The following is a 20,984-nucleotide window of genomic DNA, read 5'->3' as shown; positions in this document are numbered from 1 at the left end:
TCCCTGAGCGGTTTCCTTCCTCTCCGGCAACTGAGCTAGGAAGGACGCCTGTATCTTTGTAGTGACTGGGTGTATTTATACACCATCCAAAGTGTAATTAATATCTTCACCATGCTCATAGGGATATTCAATGTCTGCTTAAAAAAAAAACACAAACACATTTGCCCATCTACCAATAGCCGCCCTTCTTTGCGAGGCATTGGAAAACCTCCCTGGTCTTTGTGGTTGAATCTGTGTGTGAAATTCACTGCTTGACTGGAGGACCTTACATATAATTGTATGTGTGGGGTAGAGATGCAAGGTAGTCATTCTAAACTCATGTTAAACACTATTATTGTACACAGAATGAGTCCATGCAACTTATGACTTAAAATGATTTAGGCTTGCCATAACAAAGGGCTTGAATACTTAACTCAATAATTTTTGTATTAATTTGTAAAAATTTCAAAAAACATAATTCCACTTTGACATTATGGGTGGGGTATCATGTGTAGGGTGACAAAATCTCAATTTAATAAACTTTAAATTCAGGCTGTAACAACAAAAACGTGGAAAAAGTCAAAAGGTCTGAATACTTTCTGAAGGCACTGTATATTTCCTATTGCTTATTTATGTTGTGAAGAAATGCACTTGAAATGTTAAATGAATGTATATGATACTTGAGAATCTGAGGATTGTTATTTTTTGTAATCAAATCATTTTTCAGCATTATGAAGGATGGGAGCTATAACGATTAGGGCCGAGATACAATCTGATCGCGGATTTAGACAATGCGCCATTTATACTGAACAAAAATATAAAAACGCAACAATTTCAAAGATTTTACTGAGTTGCAGTTCATATGAGGAAATCATTAGGCCCTAATCTATGGATTCCACATGACTGGGAATACAGATATGCATCTGTTGGTCACAGATACCTTTAAAAAAAAAAAAGTTGGGGCGTGGATCAGAAAACTAGTCAGTATCTGGTGTGACCACCATTTGCCTCATGCAGCGTGACACATCTCCTTCGCATAGAGTTGATCAGGCTGTTGATTGTGGCCTGTGGAATGTTGTCCCACTCCTCTGCAATGGCTGTGCAAAGTTGCTGGATATTGGCGGAAACTAGAACACGCCATTGTACACGTCGATCCAGAGCATCCCAAATATGCTCAATGGGTGACATGTCTGGTGAGTATGCAGGCCATGGAAGAACTGGGACATTTTCAGCTTCCAGAAATTGTGTACAGATCCTTGCGACATGGGTTCATGCATTATCATACTGAAACATGAGGTGATGGCAGTGGATGAATGGCATGACAATGAGCCTCAGGATCTCGTCACGGTATCTCTATGCATTCAAATTGCCATCGATAAAATGCAATTGTGTTCATTGTCCGTAGCTTATGCCTGCCCATACCATAACCCCACCGCCACCATGGGGCACTCTGTTCACAACGTTGACATCAGCAAACCGCTCGCACACACAAAGCCATACACGTGGTCTGCGTTTGTGTGGCCGGTTGGACGTACTGCCAAATTCTCTAAAATGACGTTGGAGGCGTATTATGGTAGAGAAATGAACATTAAATTCTCTGGCAGCAGCTCTGGTGGACAGTCCTACAGTCATCATGCCAATTGCGTGCTCCCTCAAAATCTGAAACATCTGTGGCGTTGTGTTGTGTGACAAATTTTAGAGTGGCCTTTTATTGTCCCCAACACAAGGTGCACCTGGGTAATGATCCTGCTGTTTAATCAGCTTCTTGATATGCCACACCTGTAAGGTGGATGGATTATATTGGCAAAGGAGAAATGCTCACTAACAGGGATGTAAACAAATTTGAGCATAACATTTGAGAGAAATAAGCTTTGTGTGCGTATGGAACATTTCTGGGATCTTTTATTTCAGCTCATGAAACATGGGACCAACACTTTACATGTTGCGTTGATATTTTTGTTCAGTGCAAGTCATTTCCGATTGAGCCGACATATGCAGCACTAACAGTGAATGTAGTCTCTGCGAGAACATTGCCTTTAAACTGTGCATTGCGGACAAAGCAGAATCGGAATTAATTTCAACCTTCGTCACATAGGCCCAATTCCAAATCAACACCTAGCCCCTAACCCTAGGCACTTCATGTAGATCTGAAATAAATAGCTGTAAAAGTTAGGTAATAGTTCCCCCTTGGTCTAGATTAGCACCTAGGTGGTAGTTGCTAGTGGTCTATTTGGAATTGGGCAATGAGAGTGAGATCTGATGAGCAGTGTCTAAAATAAAAGGCCTGCCATAGGGTAAAATCACCACATCCTTTTCACTAGTTCATATGAAATTGATGTGATACATAGACCTAGATTACGAACAATTGGATGTAAACACAAATTACAGGCCAAGGTATATGACAACATGTATTGGTGATGATGACATCAGCCCAACAAGGACGATTTCCTCTCCAGATGTAAAGAAAGAGGGATAAGGATAGAGGGGCGAGGAAGAAAGGGAAGGATGAAGGGATAGGGAGCGAGAGGAAAACCAGATAACCCCCAGGGTCCGGTTCAGTTCTTTATCCATACCTGGACGTCTGAGCACACATCAAAAGCTCCTCCTGAATAACTTAACTGTAGAGTTCCTGGCTGTCTGTATTTAGATTCATTCTGTGTATAGAAATAATGCGACAGTCTGCCAAGTTAGAATCTCTTCATCTGTCTGCGCTCCTGTCGTCTCTGCTTCTTCTCATTCACCTCCTCTGGGGCGGCACCAGAGTTCTCGGCCGAAAACCAGGGGCTTAGGAAGTTGACCCACAGCAGGAACATTGCACGGGCCGGGGCCTGACACACACACAGATTGATTAAGAGATCAATAATGGCCACGAGAAAGGGAAAATAAACAACCAAAGAGAGCGAGTACAGCAAGTATGGGATAAACTCTTACCAGTAGCCAAAGGTACCAGAAGTAGGAGGAGATGGTGCTGAGCACTTGTACTATGGCAGTTAGCAGGATAACATCCTTCAGATGCCTATAATGACAAAGAATCCATCATAAACGCACCACACTACCATTATAGCTTTGAGAAATCTACCCTTGAAGGGAGATAAGGGCACCATTGTTACACGCATTTTGAACATGCTGTAATACTCACCAATTCTCTCACACACATACTGTATGTTTGCACACTCATGTTCACGGAAATAAACACACTCCTGCAGTGTGAGCACTCACTCTGCCATCCCCTGCTCCATGTTCAGATCTATTCCTCCGTCCAGCAGACTTCCATCCTCACCAAACACTGCTTTGGCCATGGCAGTCATGGAGCGGTAACTGCCCACATACACTGCCAGGGCAAACACCATTGCAAACTACAGGGGTGGGAGAAGGAGATGGAGGAAGGAAGAAGAGAGAGACAGGGGGAATGAGACCGTGGGGGAGAAACCAAGAAGGGAGGAACGAGAGAGAGGGAGAAAATAAAGTAGAGAGCGTTAGTAATCCGCAATCATCCCAGTTTCACTGCTCAACAGTAGAGGAGCCATCAATGTCAATAACATACACAGAATGAACTCACCCATGTCCAAAACGTTGAAGAGCTATAGAAGACCAAGAGGTTTAACGCAGTGTATATCGCCTAGGAGAGAAAGAAGTGTCAGGTGCTGTACTAGTCACAATTTCCATTCAAAAAGTAACATTGGCAAGGAAGATGATGTCTTACGTTAGCTCCCAAGATTACTCTGGTGTAGAACTTGAGTGTCCCCTCATTCTCCTCGTAGATTTGCTTCTTGCCTTTAGTGCCGACCTTACCTTTGGGCTGTGTGCATTAGAAAGGTGGGCTGTTAGTGTAGTCAACATTGCATGGACTTCAGAAATAAGAAAGCTTACCAGCAATTAACTTACTAGCATCAATATGGAGACAGGCTGTGTAGGGTTTGTTAACTAACGTTGGCTCAAGCTAATTAATTGGCTTTGATACACATTAGTTTATCATTCTATCAAATTAATTAGCCAATAGGTACACATAACTGAAGGTGAGTTAGTTGCTGTTATAAAACTTAGTAGGCTCGTTATCCTATGCAGTCAGCTAGTCTGCCCAACCTGTCTGAAACATACGCAGGTGAAAGATCCACCTACCGCCATTAGTTCCTTAACCCTGTGCTGCTGTTCCCTTCACGTACGCGTAGTAGGTCCTTTTTTGACATCGACTTGTACAGTATTCGAGCAATTTAGATGGACTGTTATACCAAACACAGGCTTGAAGTTCAACTGTAACGAGATCTCAATGAAGGTAACACATCAGCGTTTACGAATTACACTTCCGGCGCAGGTAAGACGTCACTATTTAAAAGTGCAAAATGACTTTGTCGCCACCTGGCGTCATGAACGTGAATGCATTCAACTACAGCGTTTGTAGTTGTACAATTTTTGAAAATGTACCAATATAACAATAGGCCCGCTCAACCAGAACCATTTTGACAGCCATGCCTGATAATAACTATATAGATTCAAAATAAAACATAAGCAAATCAACCATATGAACCTGCTTCAAACATGGGGCCAGGTAGATGGTGATGCGGTGGTCCTCTGTAGCTCAGCTGGTAGAGCGCGGCGCTTGTAACGCCAGGGTAGTGGGTTCGATCCACGCGACAACGCATACACAAAAATGTATGCACGTATGACTGTAAGTCGCTTTGGATAAAAGCGTCTGCCAAATGGCATATTATTATTATCATGAGATCAGCTCCACTCCATACCAGCAGTGAAAGAGCAGCTTCACTGGGCTCCTGGCCTGCAGAGTTCAGTACTACTGCACTCTGTCCTGTTGGGTTAGGTCTGACTGGTTCTAAAGTATTTCCATACATTCACCACTTGAGGTCACGAACTCAAAAGACAATCTTTGAATTATCACATTTTGATGAAGCCCTGACCACTGTAGTGAAATAAAAACAATAGTGCCCATGTAAAATTTATTTTAACCATTTCTAATCCCTGAAACCAAAGATTTCCCAAGGGCTCAGGATTTAACCATGTATTCAAAGTCAGACCATAGCAGGGCACAGGGATGAAGCCAGTCATCTCAGGAGCGGTAGAAACCTGGGTCAACAATGCATAATGAGCAATAAAGTATAACCTCATCTAACATTAGGAATTTACCACCTTCATTTTCATTTTATTTCACTGGTATTTTATCACCACCATTACCTGCAACACTTGCACTTGACTTACACCCCCTTACTAGCTCTGACTTTGCTGATAGCTACTTTATTGAGGGAAAGTGTACTTACTCTGGATAAATTACTCAAATGTAATGCTGGTGCGGGCAGTTGCACTCTGAGAAGTGTTAACACTGGGTGGATATGTGGTTGTTGGGGGACTAGTGCTTCCGGTGGAAGGGTTGAAACCATGTGGACCTAACTTCTCATCTTCAAATTGGTCAGGCTTGTCGTTTGACAAGGCTCTGCCCTGACTAGGTTTACTTGAGTCATCATGTTCAGTGTCACTGATGTGTTTGGGAACAGTCAATGAGCTCATAGAAGAAGTGTCACTGATATGACGGCTGTTTTGGGAAGGTTTAAACCTGCCCTGAACAAGGCTATTTGGGGTATTAGTAGGCTCAGGGTGCCAGAGGCCTAGTCTGATACCTCTTAGACTGTAACTCTCCATATAAACATGCTCAAAAGCGCTAGGGCAGGGATCCCTAACTGGCGGCCTGCGGGTGGTTTCATTTGGCCCCCCAAGTTTTCTGAGCAAAATAAAACAACCTTTTTTTATTTATTTTTATTTTTATTGTTGGACATAAAAGCACCAGGAAATGAGTTCCAAGTGATTTTAATTTAAGAAATCTGTTCCCAAGTATTCCCATGAATAATAGAGAGACGCATGATCATATATAAATGCAAGTAAGGTTTGAAATGATTATGTTTTAGTCAAACATCATATCTGTTTGGGCTTCTTGCAGTCAATTGCAGTCTACAAATTATTTGTAATTATAAACTAGGTGGTTCGAGGCTTGAATGCTGATTGGCTGACAGCCGTGGTATATCAGTCCGTATACCACGGTTATGACAAAATATTTATTTTTCCTGCTCTAATTACGTTGGTAACCAGTTTATAATAGCAATAAGGCACCTCGGGGGGTTGTGGTATATGGCCAATATACCACTTCTAAGCGTCATGCATAAGAACAGCCGTTAGCCATTGGCCATACAGTGCATTCGGAAAGTATTCAGACCCCTTCACTTCTTCCACATTTTGTAACATTACAGCCTTATTCTAAAATGTATTACATTCATTTTGTCCTCATCAATCTATATACACAATACCCCATAAATGACAAAGCGAAAACAGGTTTTTAAACATTTTTGCAAATGTATTAAAAATAAAAAACAGAGATACCTTATTTACATAAGTATTCAGACTCAAAATTGAGCTCAGGTGCATCCTGTTTCCATTGATCATCCTTGAGATGTTTCTACAACTTCATTGGAGTCTACCTGTGGTAAATTGAATTGATTGGACATGATTTGGAAAGGAACACACCTGTCTACAGTGCCTTCGGAAGGTATTCAGACCCCTTGACTTTTTCCACATTTTGCTAGGTTACCGCCTTATTCTAAAATTAATTAAATTGTTTTTTTCCTCATCAATCTAAACAATACCCTATAATGACAAAGCAAAAACAGGTTTTTAGATTATTTTGCTAATTTGTCATTTAAGAATGATGGAGGCCACTGTGTTCTTGGGGACCTTCAACGCTACAGAATCTTTTTGGTACCCTTCTCCAAATCTGTGCCTTGACACAATCCTGTCTCGAAGCTCTACGGACAATTCCTTTGACATCATGGCTTGGTTTTTGATCTGACATGCACTGAACCACCAAGACTCTTCCTAGAGCTGCCGCCCGGCCAAACTGAGCAATTGGGGGAGAAGGGCCTTGGTCAGGGAGGTGACCAAGAACCTGATGGTCACTCTGATAGAGCTCCAGAGTTCCTCTGTGCAGATTGGAGAACCTTCCAGAAGGACAGCCATCTCTGCAGCACTCCACCAATCAGGCCTTTATGGTAGAGCGGCCAGACGGAAGCCACTCTTCAGTAAAAGGCACATGACAGCCCACTTGGGACTCTCAGACCATGAGAAACAACATTCTCTGGTATGATGAAATCAAGATTGAACTCTTTGGCCTGTATGCCAAGCGTCACGTCTGGAGGAAACCAGGCACCGCTCATCACCTGGCCAATACCATCCCTATGGTGAAGCATGGTGGTGGCAGCAGCAAAAAGGACACTCCTGAAGTGATGCTGCTAGGATCATGAACTGCTGATCTGAAGATTGTTTCCAGTGACTACAGTGCTGGCCGTCCAGTTTTGAACATTTTTGTCTGATGCAGAATCGGATGTGTTCAAGAGAGGATTATGAGGCCCCCGTGTAGCTCAGATGGTAGAGCATGGCGCTTGCAACACCAGGGTTGTGGGTTCGATTCCCACGGGGGGCCAGTATGATATATATATATTTAAATGTATGCACTCTGGATAAGAGCGTCTGCTAAATGTCAATTATGTAGGGCAGCCCCCGAAGTGACTCTTCTTATCGACTGTATGCAAGAATTTCCTGTGTTGTCTTAGGAATTGAACATTCTCTATGATGATCTTGCCAACCCCCTCTGAGAAGCAGTTCTGATATCTGATTTATAGTAATACTATTGGTCAACAATTCAGATTTTGAATCCAAACAACTCAGATGCTTATAAAAGGGTCTTAGATTGCATTGTCTCTTTCTTTCTCTCTCTCCCATGAGCTATGTGCCATTGCCATTTCTCTCTCTCCCTCTCTGACCATGCTTAGAATAATGCCTTGTAATGCTTTGTAACTTAAGCTTATGCCTTGTATAATGTTATTATTCATTTGACAAACTAATTAAATACACTTGTATTTAGAATTCCATTCTCAGACATTTCTTCATTGCCTATTACTGTAGCTCATCTATAGTGTTCTTGCATATTGCTATTTATCTTATGGAGTCAGATAATTCAGTTAATAGGCTAATTACACTCTTATTATGAGTCACATGTGAGGTATATATTACATTTTAGTCATTTAGCAGACGCTCTTATCCAGAGCGACTTACAGTTAGTGAGTGCATACATTTTTCATACTGGCCCCCCGTGGGAATCGAACCCACAACCCTGGCGTTGCAAGCGCCATGCTCTATCAACTGAGCTACAGGAGGCCTGTATAATATACTGTACGGTATATACGCATATCAAGTATTACTGCCTACTACAGATGTACATCTTTTAACGTAACACAGAAGCATAGTCGACTTGAAATGGAAAAATACATAGAATTTACATAACATCACAATTAAAATGTATACAAATCCAAGTCAATAGGAGTATGAACAACATAACCCTTGATTCAATTACATGCTTAGCATTGCTCAGAAAACAAAAGTGATCAAAGACAATAAAATAACTCAGACATATTGCCTTAAAATCCCTCTCCAATGGTTCAGTATAGTGGAAAATAAACTCTTGCTTCAAGTAAGTGCATCATTTTTCAAAGTGGTTAAGGATGTGGTCTTATATAAAATAGCATGAACCTTGTAGGTTGGATGGCAGACCTTCTACTAACTAAACCGTTTTGAGGAGGTAATGGACCCAGAAGAACCAGTCAAATACATTTCCCTCTTCACCTAATATATTAAACTGATTCTAGCCTCGGTACCAGTCTGTTTCCTCTTCAGCCAACTCCTTCTTGTTGACCACAAAAATAGTCTGCACTCAGAAAAAGCACTTGGGATACAAAGACTTTACAGAGAAGGCAGATTTCAGTATTCATAATGACGTCATAATTTCCCAATCATATCTTATTTGCATTACCCATGAAGAGCTTTAATGGCACTTTTCATGATAAGGAAATATTCCCCTTTGGACTCATTCCCACAGAGTCATTCCCAAGTCATAGATGGCTTTATTCTCCAGGATCTCCACTTTCTCCCCTGCAGGGATCAGTGTGTTGGCCAACATGGCCCTGGTCACTGATTGGATGGGGATGGACATCGCCGTGGGAAACATGGAGGAAATAGGCCCCAGGACCTTCCTGGCAAACCACTCAGCAGGCCGGCTCTCCTGCCTGTCGACCATCAGCACCCTGGGAGGAAAAACAAGAAAGAGAGGAAGAATTCAGTTGTGAGTTGTTACGAGTGAAATAAGTTACAGCTATAAACACAGTATCATAATATCTCAGAGTGTATTTATGCAATGAAAGTGAACACTATGTGTTTACATCGTGATCACTGGAGAAATTTGTATATTGCTAATCATGACACTATTTGTTTTGCCATGACTGATAAGGTAATGAACAAGTGAGTCATTTCTGCAAAGGGACATTTTTACACATGACTAATGCAAATTAGACTTACGCAGGGCGATAGATGGAGTATCTCTCGAAGTCCAACGGCTCGATATCTGCCTCCACTTGTCCCTGGAGAGGCAAACATTTGCATTAACCAAACAATATACAGCACTTCATCAAATAGCTTTATGAGAGAGGCTGAAAGAGGCCTTATTTATGAAAGGATATAAATGAGGTATCTTTACTCAGGTGAACATTTTGTGTATTACCTTCACTTTGAGATAGAGAAAACCACTGATTTTGTCAGCCCCTTTAGAAGACTCTAGGTTGAAGTGTGAGCAGCCTCCTGCCTTGGCGAGCTCCGCTGACTTCAGGACATAGTCATGGTCAACGCGGATGAATCCATCCTACAATGACAGAAAAATAAGAGAAAATATGTGTACATTAATCTACCTTTGACCACAACATCAAATCAAATTGTATTTGTCACATGCGCCGAATACAACAGGTGTAGACCTTACAGTGAAATGCTCACTTACAAGCCCTTAACCAACAATGCAGTTAAGAAAAATAAGTGTTACGTAAAAAAATTGATAAGTAAAAAATAAAAATAACTAATAATTAAAGAGCAGCAGCGGGGGCACAGGTTAGTCGAGGTAATTGAGGTAATATGTACATGTAGGTAGAGTTTAAGTGACTATGCATAGATAACAAACAGAGAGTAGCAGCAGCGTAAAAGAGGGGGTGGGGGGGGGGGGGGGGGGGGGGACAATGCAAATAGTCCGGGAAGCCATTTGATTAGCTGTTCAGGAGTCTTATGGCTTGGGGGTAGAAGCTGTTAAGAAGCGTTTTGAACCTAGATTTGGAGCTCCGGTACCGCTTGCCGTGCGGTAGCAGAGAGAACAGTCTATGACTAGGGTGGCTGGAGTCTTTGACAATTTTTAGGGCCTTCCTCTGACAACGCCTGGTATAGAGGTCCTGGATGGCAGGAAGCTTGGCCCCAGTGATGTACTAGGCCGTACGCACTACCCTCTGTAGTGCCCTGCGGTCGGAGGCCGAGCAGTTGCCATACCAGACAGTGATGCAACCAGTCAGGATGCTCTCGATAGTGCAGCTGTAGAACTTTTTGAGGATCTGAGGACCCATGCCAAATCTTTTCAGTCTCCTGAGTGGGAATAGGCTCTGTCGTGCCCTCTTCATGACTGTCTTGGTGTGTTTGGACCATGATAGTTTGTTGGTGATGTGGACACCAAGGAACTTGAAGCTCTCAACCTGCTCCACTACAACCCCGTCGATGAGAATGGGGGCGTGCTCGGTCCTCTTCTTTTTCCTGTAGTCCACAATCATCACCTTTGACTGATCCAAGCAGGTTGTGTATGGTGGGTCGTTCAATGTCATTTCAGCAAGCCATGACACCCACCATCTCAGATTGTTCTGAAATAGTTTCTGTAGTTAGAAGTCGCTCTTGATAAGAGCATCTGCTAAATGACTAAAATGTAAAAATGTAGAATTTCTGCATCATTCTTTTGTTGAAATTTATCTGAGAAATTAAGCTGATTGATTGCACCCAAATTGGCCATTTTAATTTATAGGATTCATGTAACATTCAATTAATACAGCATCTAACATCTGATTTGAACTTTTTTCTAACAATGAGTAAGACATGAGGAATCTAAAGAAATAGTCAAAAGCCACCCACGGACCCCCCACACCCCACCCAACAACGACTATACAGTTTCAGTTCTCTACGTCTGAGAAGTAGTATTGAGCTGTGGTCGGAGTATTGTTTCTTCATTCTATGTAATGTATTCTCAGTCAATTTGGTGGTGTTTCTTTTCTTCCCTGTTCAGAGAAATTAGTCATTGAAATTGTTTATGTCCCATCCTACATCCTGATATTACCAGGTTCTGACCACTGGATGATGCTGTTCCTGCTATTAGGTGATTTAAACCCCCCCCAAAACTCGGTTCTCGGGACCCCAAGGGATTGCACGTCTTGGTTTTTGCCCTAGCACTACACAGCTGATTCAAATAATCAACTAATCATCTTTGATCATTTGAATCAGCTGTGTAGTGTTAGGGCAAAAACCAAAATGTGCACCCCTTGGGGTCCCGAGGACAGAGTTTGGGAAACGCTGGGGTAAGGAAACCGATACCTACATTTGTAATTTGGTCCATGGAAACCAATGCAATTTTGTAATTTGGGTGAACTATCCCTTTAACATTGGGTGTCATGGCTTGTACATCTGCATTGCTTTCTGTTTGGGGTTTTAGGCTGGGTTTCTGTATAGCACTTTGTGACATCTGCTGATGTAAAAAGGGCTTCATAATTACATTTGATTGATTGATTGATTGATGGGGGGGGGGTCTTAACTTTTTTCACCTAATAGCAGGAACAGCACCATCTCGTGGTCAGAACCTGGTAATATCAGGATATAGGATTGGACTAAACCTAACAACTTCAATGAATAATTTATCTGAGCAGGGGGAAAAAAACATCACCAAATTCACTGGGAATACATTACATAGGATGAAGAAACAAACATACTACTAGAAATATATTACTTGTCAGACACAGAAAACGGATATTATATACACTACCGTTCAAAAGGTCACTTAGAAATGTCCTTGTTTTCGAAAGAAAAGCAATTTTTTTGTCCATTAAAATAACATCAAATTGATCAGAAATACAGTGTAGACATTGTTAATGTTGTAAATGGCTATTGTAGCTGGAAACGGCTGATTTTTTATAGAATATCTACATAGGCGTACAGAGGCCCATTTTCAGCAACCATCAGTCCTGTGTGCCAATGGCACGTTGTGTTTGCCTAGAAGGTCAGCATCCCGGAGTCGCCTCTTCACTGTTGACGTTGAGACTGGTGTTTTGCAGGTACTATTTAATGAAGCTGCCAGTTGAGGACCTGTGAGGCGTCTGTTTCTCAAACTAAATACTAATGTATTTGTCCTCTTGCTCAGTTGTGCACTGGGGCCTCCCACTCCTCTTTCTATTCTGGTTAGAGCCAGTTTGCGCTGTTCTGTGAAGGGAGTAGTACACAGCGTTGTACGAGATCTTCAGTTTCTTGGCAATTTCTCGCATGGAATAGCCTTCATTTCTCAGAACAAGAATAGACTGACGAGTTTCAGAAGAAAGTTATTTGTTTCTGGCCATTTTGAGCCTGTAATCAAACCCACAATTGCTGATGCTCCAAATACTCAACTAGTCTCAAGAAGGCCAGTTTTATTGCTTCTTTAATCAGCACAACAGTTTTCAGCTGTGATAACATAATTGCAAAAGGGTTTTCTAATGATCAATTAGCCTTTTAAAATGATAAACTTGGATTAGCAAACACAACGTGCCATTGGAACACAGGACTGATGGTTGCTGATAATGGGCATCTGTACGTCTACGTAGATATTCCATTAAATCAGCCGTTTCCAGCTACAGTAGCCATTTACAACATTAACAATGTCTACACTGTATTTCTGATCAATTTGATGTTATTTTAATGGAGAAAAAAATTGCTTTTCTTTCGAAAACAAGGACATTTCTAAGTGACCCCAAACTTTTGAACGGTAGTGTACTTGTCGTTGGGATGGGATTGGTGTGGGGTGTCCGTGGGTGGCTTTTGACCATTGGATAAATCATTGTTAGAAAAACTTTCATCCAAATCGGATGTTAGGTACTATATTTATTGAACATTATATGAATCCTAGAAATTAAAAATGTCAAATGTGGATGCAATCAATTAGCTGAGATCAAATGATATTTAAACAAAATAATGTTGCAGGAATGCTAATTTTATCTGTTTCTAAAAACAACAATTATTTCACAAAAATCTGAGATGGTGGGTGTCAATCTTCTTTATTTTCTTATGACCCTTGTGGTACATTCCCTATCATATTCATATGAGTACTCATCCAGTTACAGTATACACAGGGGTCTCTATATCAGTGACCATGAACTCACAGCCCCTGCTTTGGCTTTGGTCGTTCCCAGGCAGCAGTAGCCAACATCATGCCCTTGGAATGCTGCAGCGTAGTCATCCAGTTTCTCAAAGTCCACCACCTCCTGCACCTGAAAGAGGACAGAGAACAATACACAAGGCCAATCTTTAGAATGGAATAATGGATGTAGGCTTCTTGTAGGCTTTGTTGTAGTCTGCACACACATTTAAATGGTATTGAATGTTTAAGTTTATTCAAAGCTCATGGTATGGTGTTGGGTGACGCGACAAACAATGGACGCTATATGAGAATTCTACCAAAAACACAGTAAACAAAACTGTTTTCACTAAATGTCAATAATGTGGTCATCAAAATACATAATAAATCATTTGAAAACATACATGTGGCAGTTGTTACCTATTTCAAAAAATCCCAATACTGTACGTTAAGATATTTACGCAATATGAGCCCAAATGTAAAGCAAGTGCCGTGCAAAGAATGTTCAAATCTGTGGGACAGCCCTTTTTGTGAAAAACGCGAAATCGGTGTGTTCTTATTTGCTCTTTGCGATGGGTATTACTCAACCTATCAGAGTAAGATCGCATTGCCAAGAAGTATGGGAAAGTCCTGAGGGTATTTCACGGTCATCGGACGTATTTTGACTGAAATATAAGGTAAAACATTTTTCCTTCACTTCTGTCATCAGATGTTTTCAGAGACACTAAAAAAATATAGCAGGCTGCAGGTCACAAAGTAGAGCTTCGTAGCTACGTTTTGATGTATGGGTTGTCAGGGATTGGTCCTAGCAGCTGGCAGCTCACTCTGTCTCTTCTGTGCCTAGCCTAATTATTTGCTGCAGTTTATCCTCCCATCACCAGAGTAACTCATTAACACCAAAACTAACATTACAATGTAACCCAACTCAAGGGTAGGCCTACCTTAGAAGTAAGCTATCTTATTAGACTAGTAGCCTTCAGTGTTACAGTTCAGACTTTGTGAGAAGTGTGCGTCTATGTTAGGCTGTGTGTGTCTGTGTTAGGCTGTGTGTGATGTGGTGTGTGTGTGTATGTGTTGGTGGGGGTGCTGTGTGAGTGTATGGGGATGCTGAGAAGTGTGTGTCTGCATTAGGCTGTGTGTGTGTGTGTGTCTCTTAAGTATCTAATTTGCATAAAGTAGTATAAAAAGTTGTATTCTAATTTCATAAATTGTTACAATCTCCTAGTTTTGCATAAAGCATGAATATTTGTTAATGATATGACCACCCTTCCTTAAATTATTTGGCTGTAATTATGTATAGCATTTTAATTGAAGAATTTGTACTTTTATTTAAATAATCTCTGTTCTACATCAGCCCTAGCCCTTGATCATTAACAAGCATTGCTTGTGGTACGGTTTTGGAAGCATAAGGAGATTGATTATCTTTCATATCGGTGAGAAATTATATAAAAAGGTGAAAGGTGAAATTGATACACCTTTATAGGGTTAGGGTTCCCACACGGCCATATTTCCACCTTACAGCGCTTGTTTACGGAAAACAGATGGAAGACAGAGTGGACTACCTGTGCTAATTAGCTATCTGCGTCTCTGAACCCCTGTGTGTAAACGGAAGACAGACGACACAAACTTGTTGTCACTGACAAATACTGTCGGCTGCAACTGTGTTAAAACCGTGTACAGTAAGTGTGTATTTTGCATTTGTGAAATTATTTGGATGTGATATGAAAGTAGAGGGATTTATATTTGTAGAACTGTACCGCAATTGAGAATCGATTCATGTTTAGATGGAGTATTGGGCTATTTTGGCTTCCAGAGCCAATTCGCCCTTTAAACAGAACATGTAAGGTCCTTGGACTAAGGAGTAACGTTAGGCTTCTTTAGTCCAACATTGGGCTACATCAGCCCTGAAAATGTCATAACAATACTACCGCCCTATCTATAAAACAGGTTATTTGGTGTCATTATTGACTAGGGATGAACATTTACCTTTACGATAACTTGAAAATAAGATCTCAGCAATGGTAAATCCTGTCCTCATGAAATAAAGTGTTCTGTGTTCCTGACAAGCTTATCTATAACACCAGAACCAAAGTTACATTTTTCCCCTAACACCCTAATCATGGGTGTGTGTTACTTTGCCAAATAGAGCTGGGACCGGTTTCCCAAAAGCATCTTAAGGCTAAATTCACGATTAACTTAGCCTTAAGATGCCTTTGGGAAACCGGCCCTGCTTGAAAATACAACAATACATTGACAATAAGACAAGTCGCACACCTACCAGGTTCTCATATGCTTCGTCTTCAAATGTGAGCTGCCTCCTTCCGATGAGAGTGATCTTCGAGAAGAGCTTCATCTCCACAATTTCTTTCAGTAACTCCTTGCCTGTCTCGCCAGAGGCACCCAGGATAAAACAACTTTTATTCTTCTGTCTGAAGTCCTCTGACAGTGTTTTCAGGTCGTGTGCCATCCTGAAGGAAAAAAACAAGACAGTGCTTCACCACTGAGGAGAGACCTAATGGTTTGATCGCTATTTTACACAGAAGCAGCATGATACAGCAGTTTTATTGCAACACAGGTGTGTGTCACGCCCTACAACGGTCTCTTGACTACTAGCTAATTTTCCCCTAACTTTGGACACTCTCTAGCGGTTGGAGGACTAAATCACCTCGAGCTCAACATTTAAATGGACAGGAAAATAACGGTATGTTTTGCGACTAAAGACACCCTTCTAGCTAGCTGACCACCGATTTTCAGTGCAATTTATGTAAGTTAAGTTAGGTTTTGAGAGTTTTCAAAAAAGTTATATGTACACATTTTGTGGGACACGCTGCATATTGTAAAAATCGACTGCGCGACAGACCACACACAATTTAATATCCAACTTTTTACCTCTGAAATATAGCTAACGGATTTTCTAATGTTGCTAGCTTAGTTGCTAAATGTTGATAGAACTGCTAAGACTGCAAAAAGGAAATAAATTGTAAGCGTTAGATAATACATATCACGAAAACAGCTGAATGTTGTCAAGCTTTACCGTATAAAAATTGGAGTCCTCTGACGGGGGCGTTTTGCACAATCTGCAAAATGTTATTTGGAACTTTGAACCATGAACTTTTTGACACCTATCACTGTTGGCTATGTTTCATCTTACAACAGCTACATAGAGGCAGTATTTAGTCAAATGTTACAATGTATGCATCAATATTAAACTAATTGGGACACTAATTTTCATTACAGATAACATCAAACAAAAAACGTGGGTACACTTTCATTTATTGTGAAAACTTTCATCACCTTTCAATGCCTTAGCTTTGAAATGTAAATGTTTATACATATTCAGATTGAGTTATCTTTCTAAAATGTGTATAGTATTCCATGTTATTTAGCTACATGTATTTACCACCACAGCATGGAGAAAGTCAAGAGGAAGCAGTGGAGTGAGGAGGACATGTTCCATGCCATGGAGGACTGCGGGGCAGGGATGGCTATCCGCCAGGCTGCCAAGGTTAGGCATCTTTTGTTTTTAGGAGATTACCATGTGTATGTGAATTGTATCTGCTAGTAACAGTTTTCTTTTCTTATCTACCAAGGTGCATGGTGTACCTCGGCAGACCCTGGCGGACAGGCTGAGCATCCGGGTGACCCATGGTTGTCGCAGTGGACCACCCACATTGCTTGCACCAGAGGATGAAAATTATCTGGTGCAGTACTGTATCTACTGCGCCAGCCATGGGTTCCCCTTCACCAGACAGAGGCTGATGAAATACGCCGACAAAATACGCAGGTATTTTGTGTTCTATGTGTTTATGTATGTAGATTGCTGGACTGACTGTTCTCAATGTGTTCAGGAAGTGGTTTCAGCACTTCATTAAGCATGAAGTGAAAGAGCGCCCTCTCCTTCTCCTCTTCGATGGGCACAAGAGCCACATGGACCCGGAGGTGCTCAAGGCGGCACTAAGGGAAGGGGTTATACTTCTTTGTCTTCCACCACACTGCACCCATGTCCTGCAGCCGCTGGATGTGGCATACTTTGGCCCTTTAAAGGCTAATTTCTCCAAGGTAGCTGGAGACCTTAGCCATTTTGACCACTCCTACATGGTAAACAAATCAGAATTTGCCAGAATATTCCGCTACCCGTACCAGCGCTGCAAGGACATGCGCTATGTGGTGGAAGGGTTTAAGAAGTGTGGCCTCTTCCCTTTTGACCCTTCAGCCATTGAAGGGTCCCGTTTAATGCCGTCTCGGTCCCTACCGGCTCCCACCACCGCCTCTCCTGGAACCAGCAGCACTGTGCCGTCCATCAGCACCTCCTCCCCAGTGACCACAGGAGGGCCCTCAGCCCCTGCTCCAGTCACATCCCCTGCTCCAGTCCCAGCCCTAGCTCTAGAAGAGCACCTCCTAATAGAGGGGGGACTGATAGCGAAGGACCTGGGGCACATCCTTACTGTTCTGAAGTATCGGCTAGACCGATACAGAAGACTCCCTGTGGTCGCCACATGCCTCACAGGGGAGGAATACACGTGCCAGTGGCAGGAGAGGGGTGAGAAGGAGAGGGCCGAGGCAGAGGAGAAAGAGCGTTGGGCAGCCCTCAGAACACAGAGGGCACAGGAGAGGGCTGCCATGGATGAGACCATTGACGCCATCGCCTCTGCTGGAACCCCTGCAGGGATGTAGCTCAGTTGGTAGAGCATGGCGTTTGCAACGCCAGGGTTGTGGGTTCGTTTCCCATGGGGGGCCAGTATGAAAAAATAAAAAATGTATGCACTAACTGTAAGTCGCTCTGGATAAGAGCGTCTGCTAAATGACTAAAATGTAAATGTAAATGTAGAACCACTCCGGACAGCTGCATCACCACTGCCAGTGCCTCTCAGTGTGCAACACCTGTAGGAGCCATCGGAGTCCCCAGCTGCAGAAGAAGGCCACGTGCCTACTCTCCCGGCCACACCATCGTCGGCCCCTCAACCCCACCATTACAAACACCAGCTCCTCCAAGCCATCGTCAGCGTTTTTGTCCACCACCACCATGATGCACACCACCCCCCTGTCTGTCACCACCAACACGGCCTCCTCCTCCGTCTCCCCTGGTCACACCACCATAGCAGCCTCGTCTGGTGTCCCTGCCCGCTGCAATTTGAATACAGCCACCTCCACAGGCAAACACATGTTAAATTACAAAAAAATGACTGTTTGTTATCTGTTTTATAAAACAGCAATGTAAAAAAAAATATATCTTTACATATCTACAGTCCATAGCACCAGCCCTCAAGTCATCTCCACCTCCTCCAAAGCTTCTGCGGCTTCCTCCAGAGGTATTGATGTAAAAAAGTTGAAAAGGGTTTTTATGAAACATGCTCTGTCTAACACTACTTTTTCTCAAGCTACAGCACAGAAAAGGACGAGAAAAGCTCCACCAGTCACGTCTGTCACGCCACCCATGGCACCACTCTCAGGTACTTCATAATCTGTTTTTCTGGCTCTCAGTTGTATCAATTACTATTGTTGTTGAAGAACTTCTAAATTTTGCAAAACCATGTTAATCAATTTTATTATTATTTTATATAAAAAAAGACGCCACCTGCTGTGCTCGCTGCGGGGAGCATGATACGCCTGCAAGCTCCCCTCAGGAGTGTAGATCCAAGGTGCCATGGGTGTGCTGTGACTTCTGCCAGCACTGGTTCCACTGCAGGTGTGTGCAGTGGGATCCAGAGGTAGCGGTGGAGCTGGATTTTTATTGTGATTTTTGTGATAATATAGGGATGGAGGTCGAGATTTAATTGTTTGTGTTCATATGAAATCATTTATTTGTACAAAAAAAATACATGTCTAAAATATGCTAAACCGCTTATCAAAAAGTTGATAATAGTATTTCCGCTGAAATGTCAAACATGCTAATTGCTAACCCGTTAACTAACATTTTTACGACACCAATAATTACAAAATATTGATGACTTGATCACAAGATAACACTGTTGAAGGTAATATATTTCTTAAACGCTGTTGAATATGCCGATTATAAGGGGTTCCACGCTAGCTAGCTAACTAGCAAGCTAAATAAAGCAATTAACCTTTCTTGCAAGCCTCCCTCAAAGGCAATCACTCAGCATTAGAACTAGCTGTAAAACAGACCAGTAGGCTAATAGCTAGTACCAGTAGCTAGTTACTGTACATGCTAGCATTCCCAAGCCTGATTGCAGACTGACATGGTAAACTGTCAACAATCTGTCAGTGTAGTTCGAGTAGCTAGCTAAGCTAGCTGGTTAGCTTCTGCCTCTCACCTGGTGTATATCGTCCGTTCGCTGTTTTCTATATGGTGTAAAACGGCTGCAATGACAGCGACCAGAACGGCGAAGAAGCCAAGAGCTTTTCCCCAGCTGCTTTCCAGTAGTTTCATAACAGATCAGCGAGATAGCTAAACAAATGGATGTGCCCATGGAAACATACATCCGGTTTCTGCTGTCATTGGTGATAGGCATGCGCAGTAGAACAGATTAACATTACCTATCAAGCATTTTCAATCGTTAAGCACTGCCAAATACACTGTCAAAAATATTCTGTGAAGATAATACATTCTGAAAATGTTTTGAATAGTTATTGTTTTATTGAAACACAAATATATCTAATGCCTGTATTCAATATGAAGCCTAGCTTTGACAGTTTTATTTGCTGGTTGCTAAGTAAAAACCATCATCATTGTCATCACCATGATTACTTTGCACTTATCAATAGGCTAGGCAGAGGACAGTAAAGTTACAGGTATTGATACACACGGTCACAGTGGCTATTTGTCAGGAGGTACCAAAGAGCATTTGGTAACACTATATTTCTGTCAGTCTTTGTCATAATGTGGTCAGTGTCTTTAGTTGTCAAAATACATTTACATGGGATATAAAATGACATCAAACACGGTTTTGTCACAGTATAAACCATGTATTCCCAATCACCTGTTCACATTCAGAAATGAAATAAAAACAAAGTAAGCTGTAGCTTCTGTGTCTGTGTACATGCATTATCTTATATCCGTTCATCTGTTACCATCCTTTCATAGTTAATTCACAGCTAGTGGTTCAGACCAACTGTTCAGACTCCTCCTTGTCACAAAAGAACATGTGTCATTGATGACTTCAAGCCACTGTTAGCAAGTTTGATGGCAGACCAACCAAGTCATTTTAATTTCACCCTTCTATGGAGCCACAGACACCCAGGCGAACCACTCATAGTTTTGTCATGAAGCTCAATGTGTTGGTGACTATTTTGGTTTAATTTGCAATTTTGTCAATTGCAGTTTTGGTTGAATTTGTCCCTTGTCATTTGTATAATAGTTTCGGTAACATAGCTTTCACACTGATGCAAGTTGTAAAATTAGATTTAAAAACAGATTTAAAAAACACCTTATGGAACAGCTGGGACTGTGAAGCAACACAAACATAGGCACAGCCACATGCATACACACACACGATAACATATGCACTATACACACACGTACACATGGATTTTGTACTGTAGATATGTGGTAGTGGTGGAGTAGGGGCCTGAGGGCACACTGTGTGTTGTGAAATCTGTGAATGTATTGTAATGTTTTTAAAATTGTATGAACTGCCTTAATTTTGCTGGATCCCAGGAAGAGTAGCTGCTGCCTTTGCAGCAGCTAATGGGGATCCATAATAAATACATATACAAATACACTATATTGATTTCAATGACAAATCAGAGTGGCCTGTACTGATTA

General features: G+C 41.8%; 2 protein-coding genes across 2 annotated transcripts; both read right to left on the bottom strand.

Annotated features, from left to right (window-relative positions):
- Positions 1-400: 400 nt before the first annotated feature.
- LOC311128016 (transmembrane protein 208-like) lies at positions 401-4,284 on the bottom strand. Its single transcript, XM_084159945.1, has 6 exons — positions 4,099-4,284; positions 3,683-3,778; positions 3,539-3,598; positions 3,199-3,335; positions 2,911-2,995; positions 401-2,807 (listed from the first exon to the last, which is right to left on the bottom strand). The coding sequence occupies exons 1-6, from the start codon at positions 4,102-4,104 to the stop codon at positions 2,667-2,669; spliced, it is 525 nt and encodes a 174-aa protein (XP_084016071.1). The 5' UTR covers positions 4,105-4,284; the 3' UTR covers positions 401-2,666.
- A 1,475-nt stretch (positions 4,285-5,759) lies between these two features.
- On the bottom strand, positions 5,760-19,733 carry LOC311127215 (oxidoreductase HTATIP2-like). Its single transcript, XM_084159011.1, has 6 exons — positions 19,534-19,733; positions 15,537-15,726; positions 13,284-13,391; positions 9,587-9,724; positions 9,385-9,446; positions 5,760-9,113 (listed from the first exon to the last, which is right to left on the bottom strand). The coding sequence occupies exons 1-6, from the start codon at positions 19,647-19,649 to the stop codon at positions 8,897-8,899; spliced, it is 831 nt and encodes a 276-aa protein (XP_084015137.1). The 5' UTR covers positions 19,650-19,733; the 3' UTR covers positions 5,760-8,896.
- Positions 19,734-20,984: the final 1,251 nt, after the last annotated feature.

The sequence above is a fragment of the Coregonus lavaretus genome (genome assembly GCF_964263955.1).
Source record: "Coregonus lavaretus genome assembly, chromosome: 4".
NCBI classification, from domain to species: domain Eukaryota; kingdom Metazoa; phylum Chordata; class Actinopteri; order Salmoniformes; family Salmonidae; genus Coregonus; species Coregonus lavaretus.
This window is presented reverse-complemented; position numbering and strand designations above follow the sequence as displayed.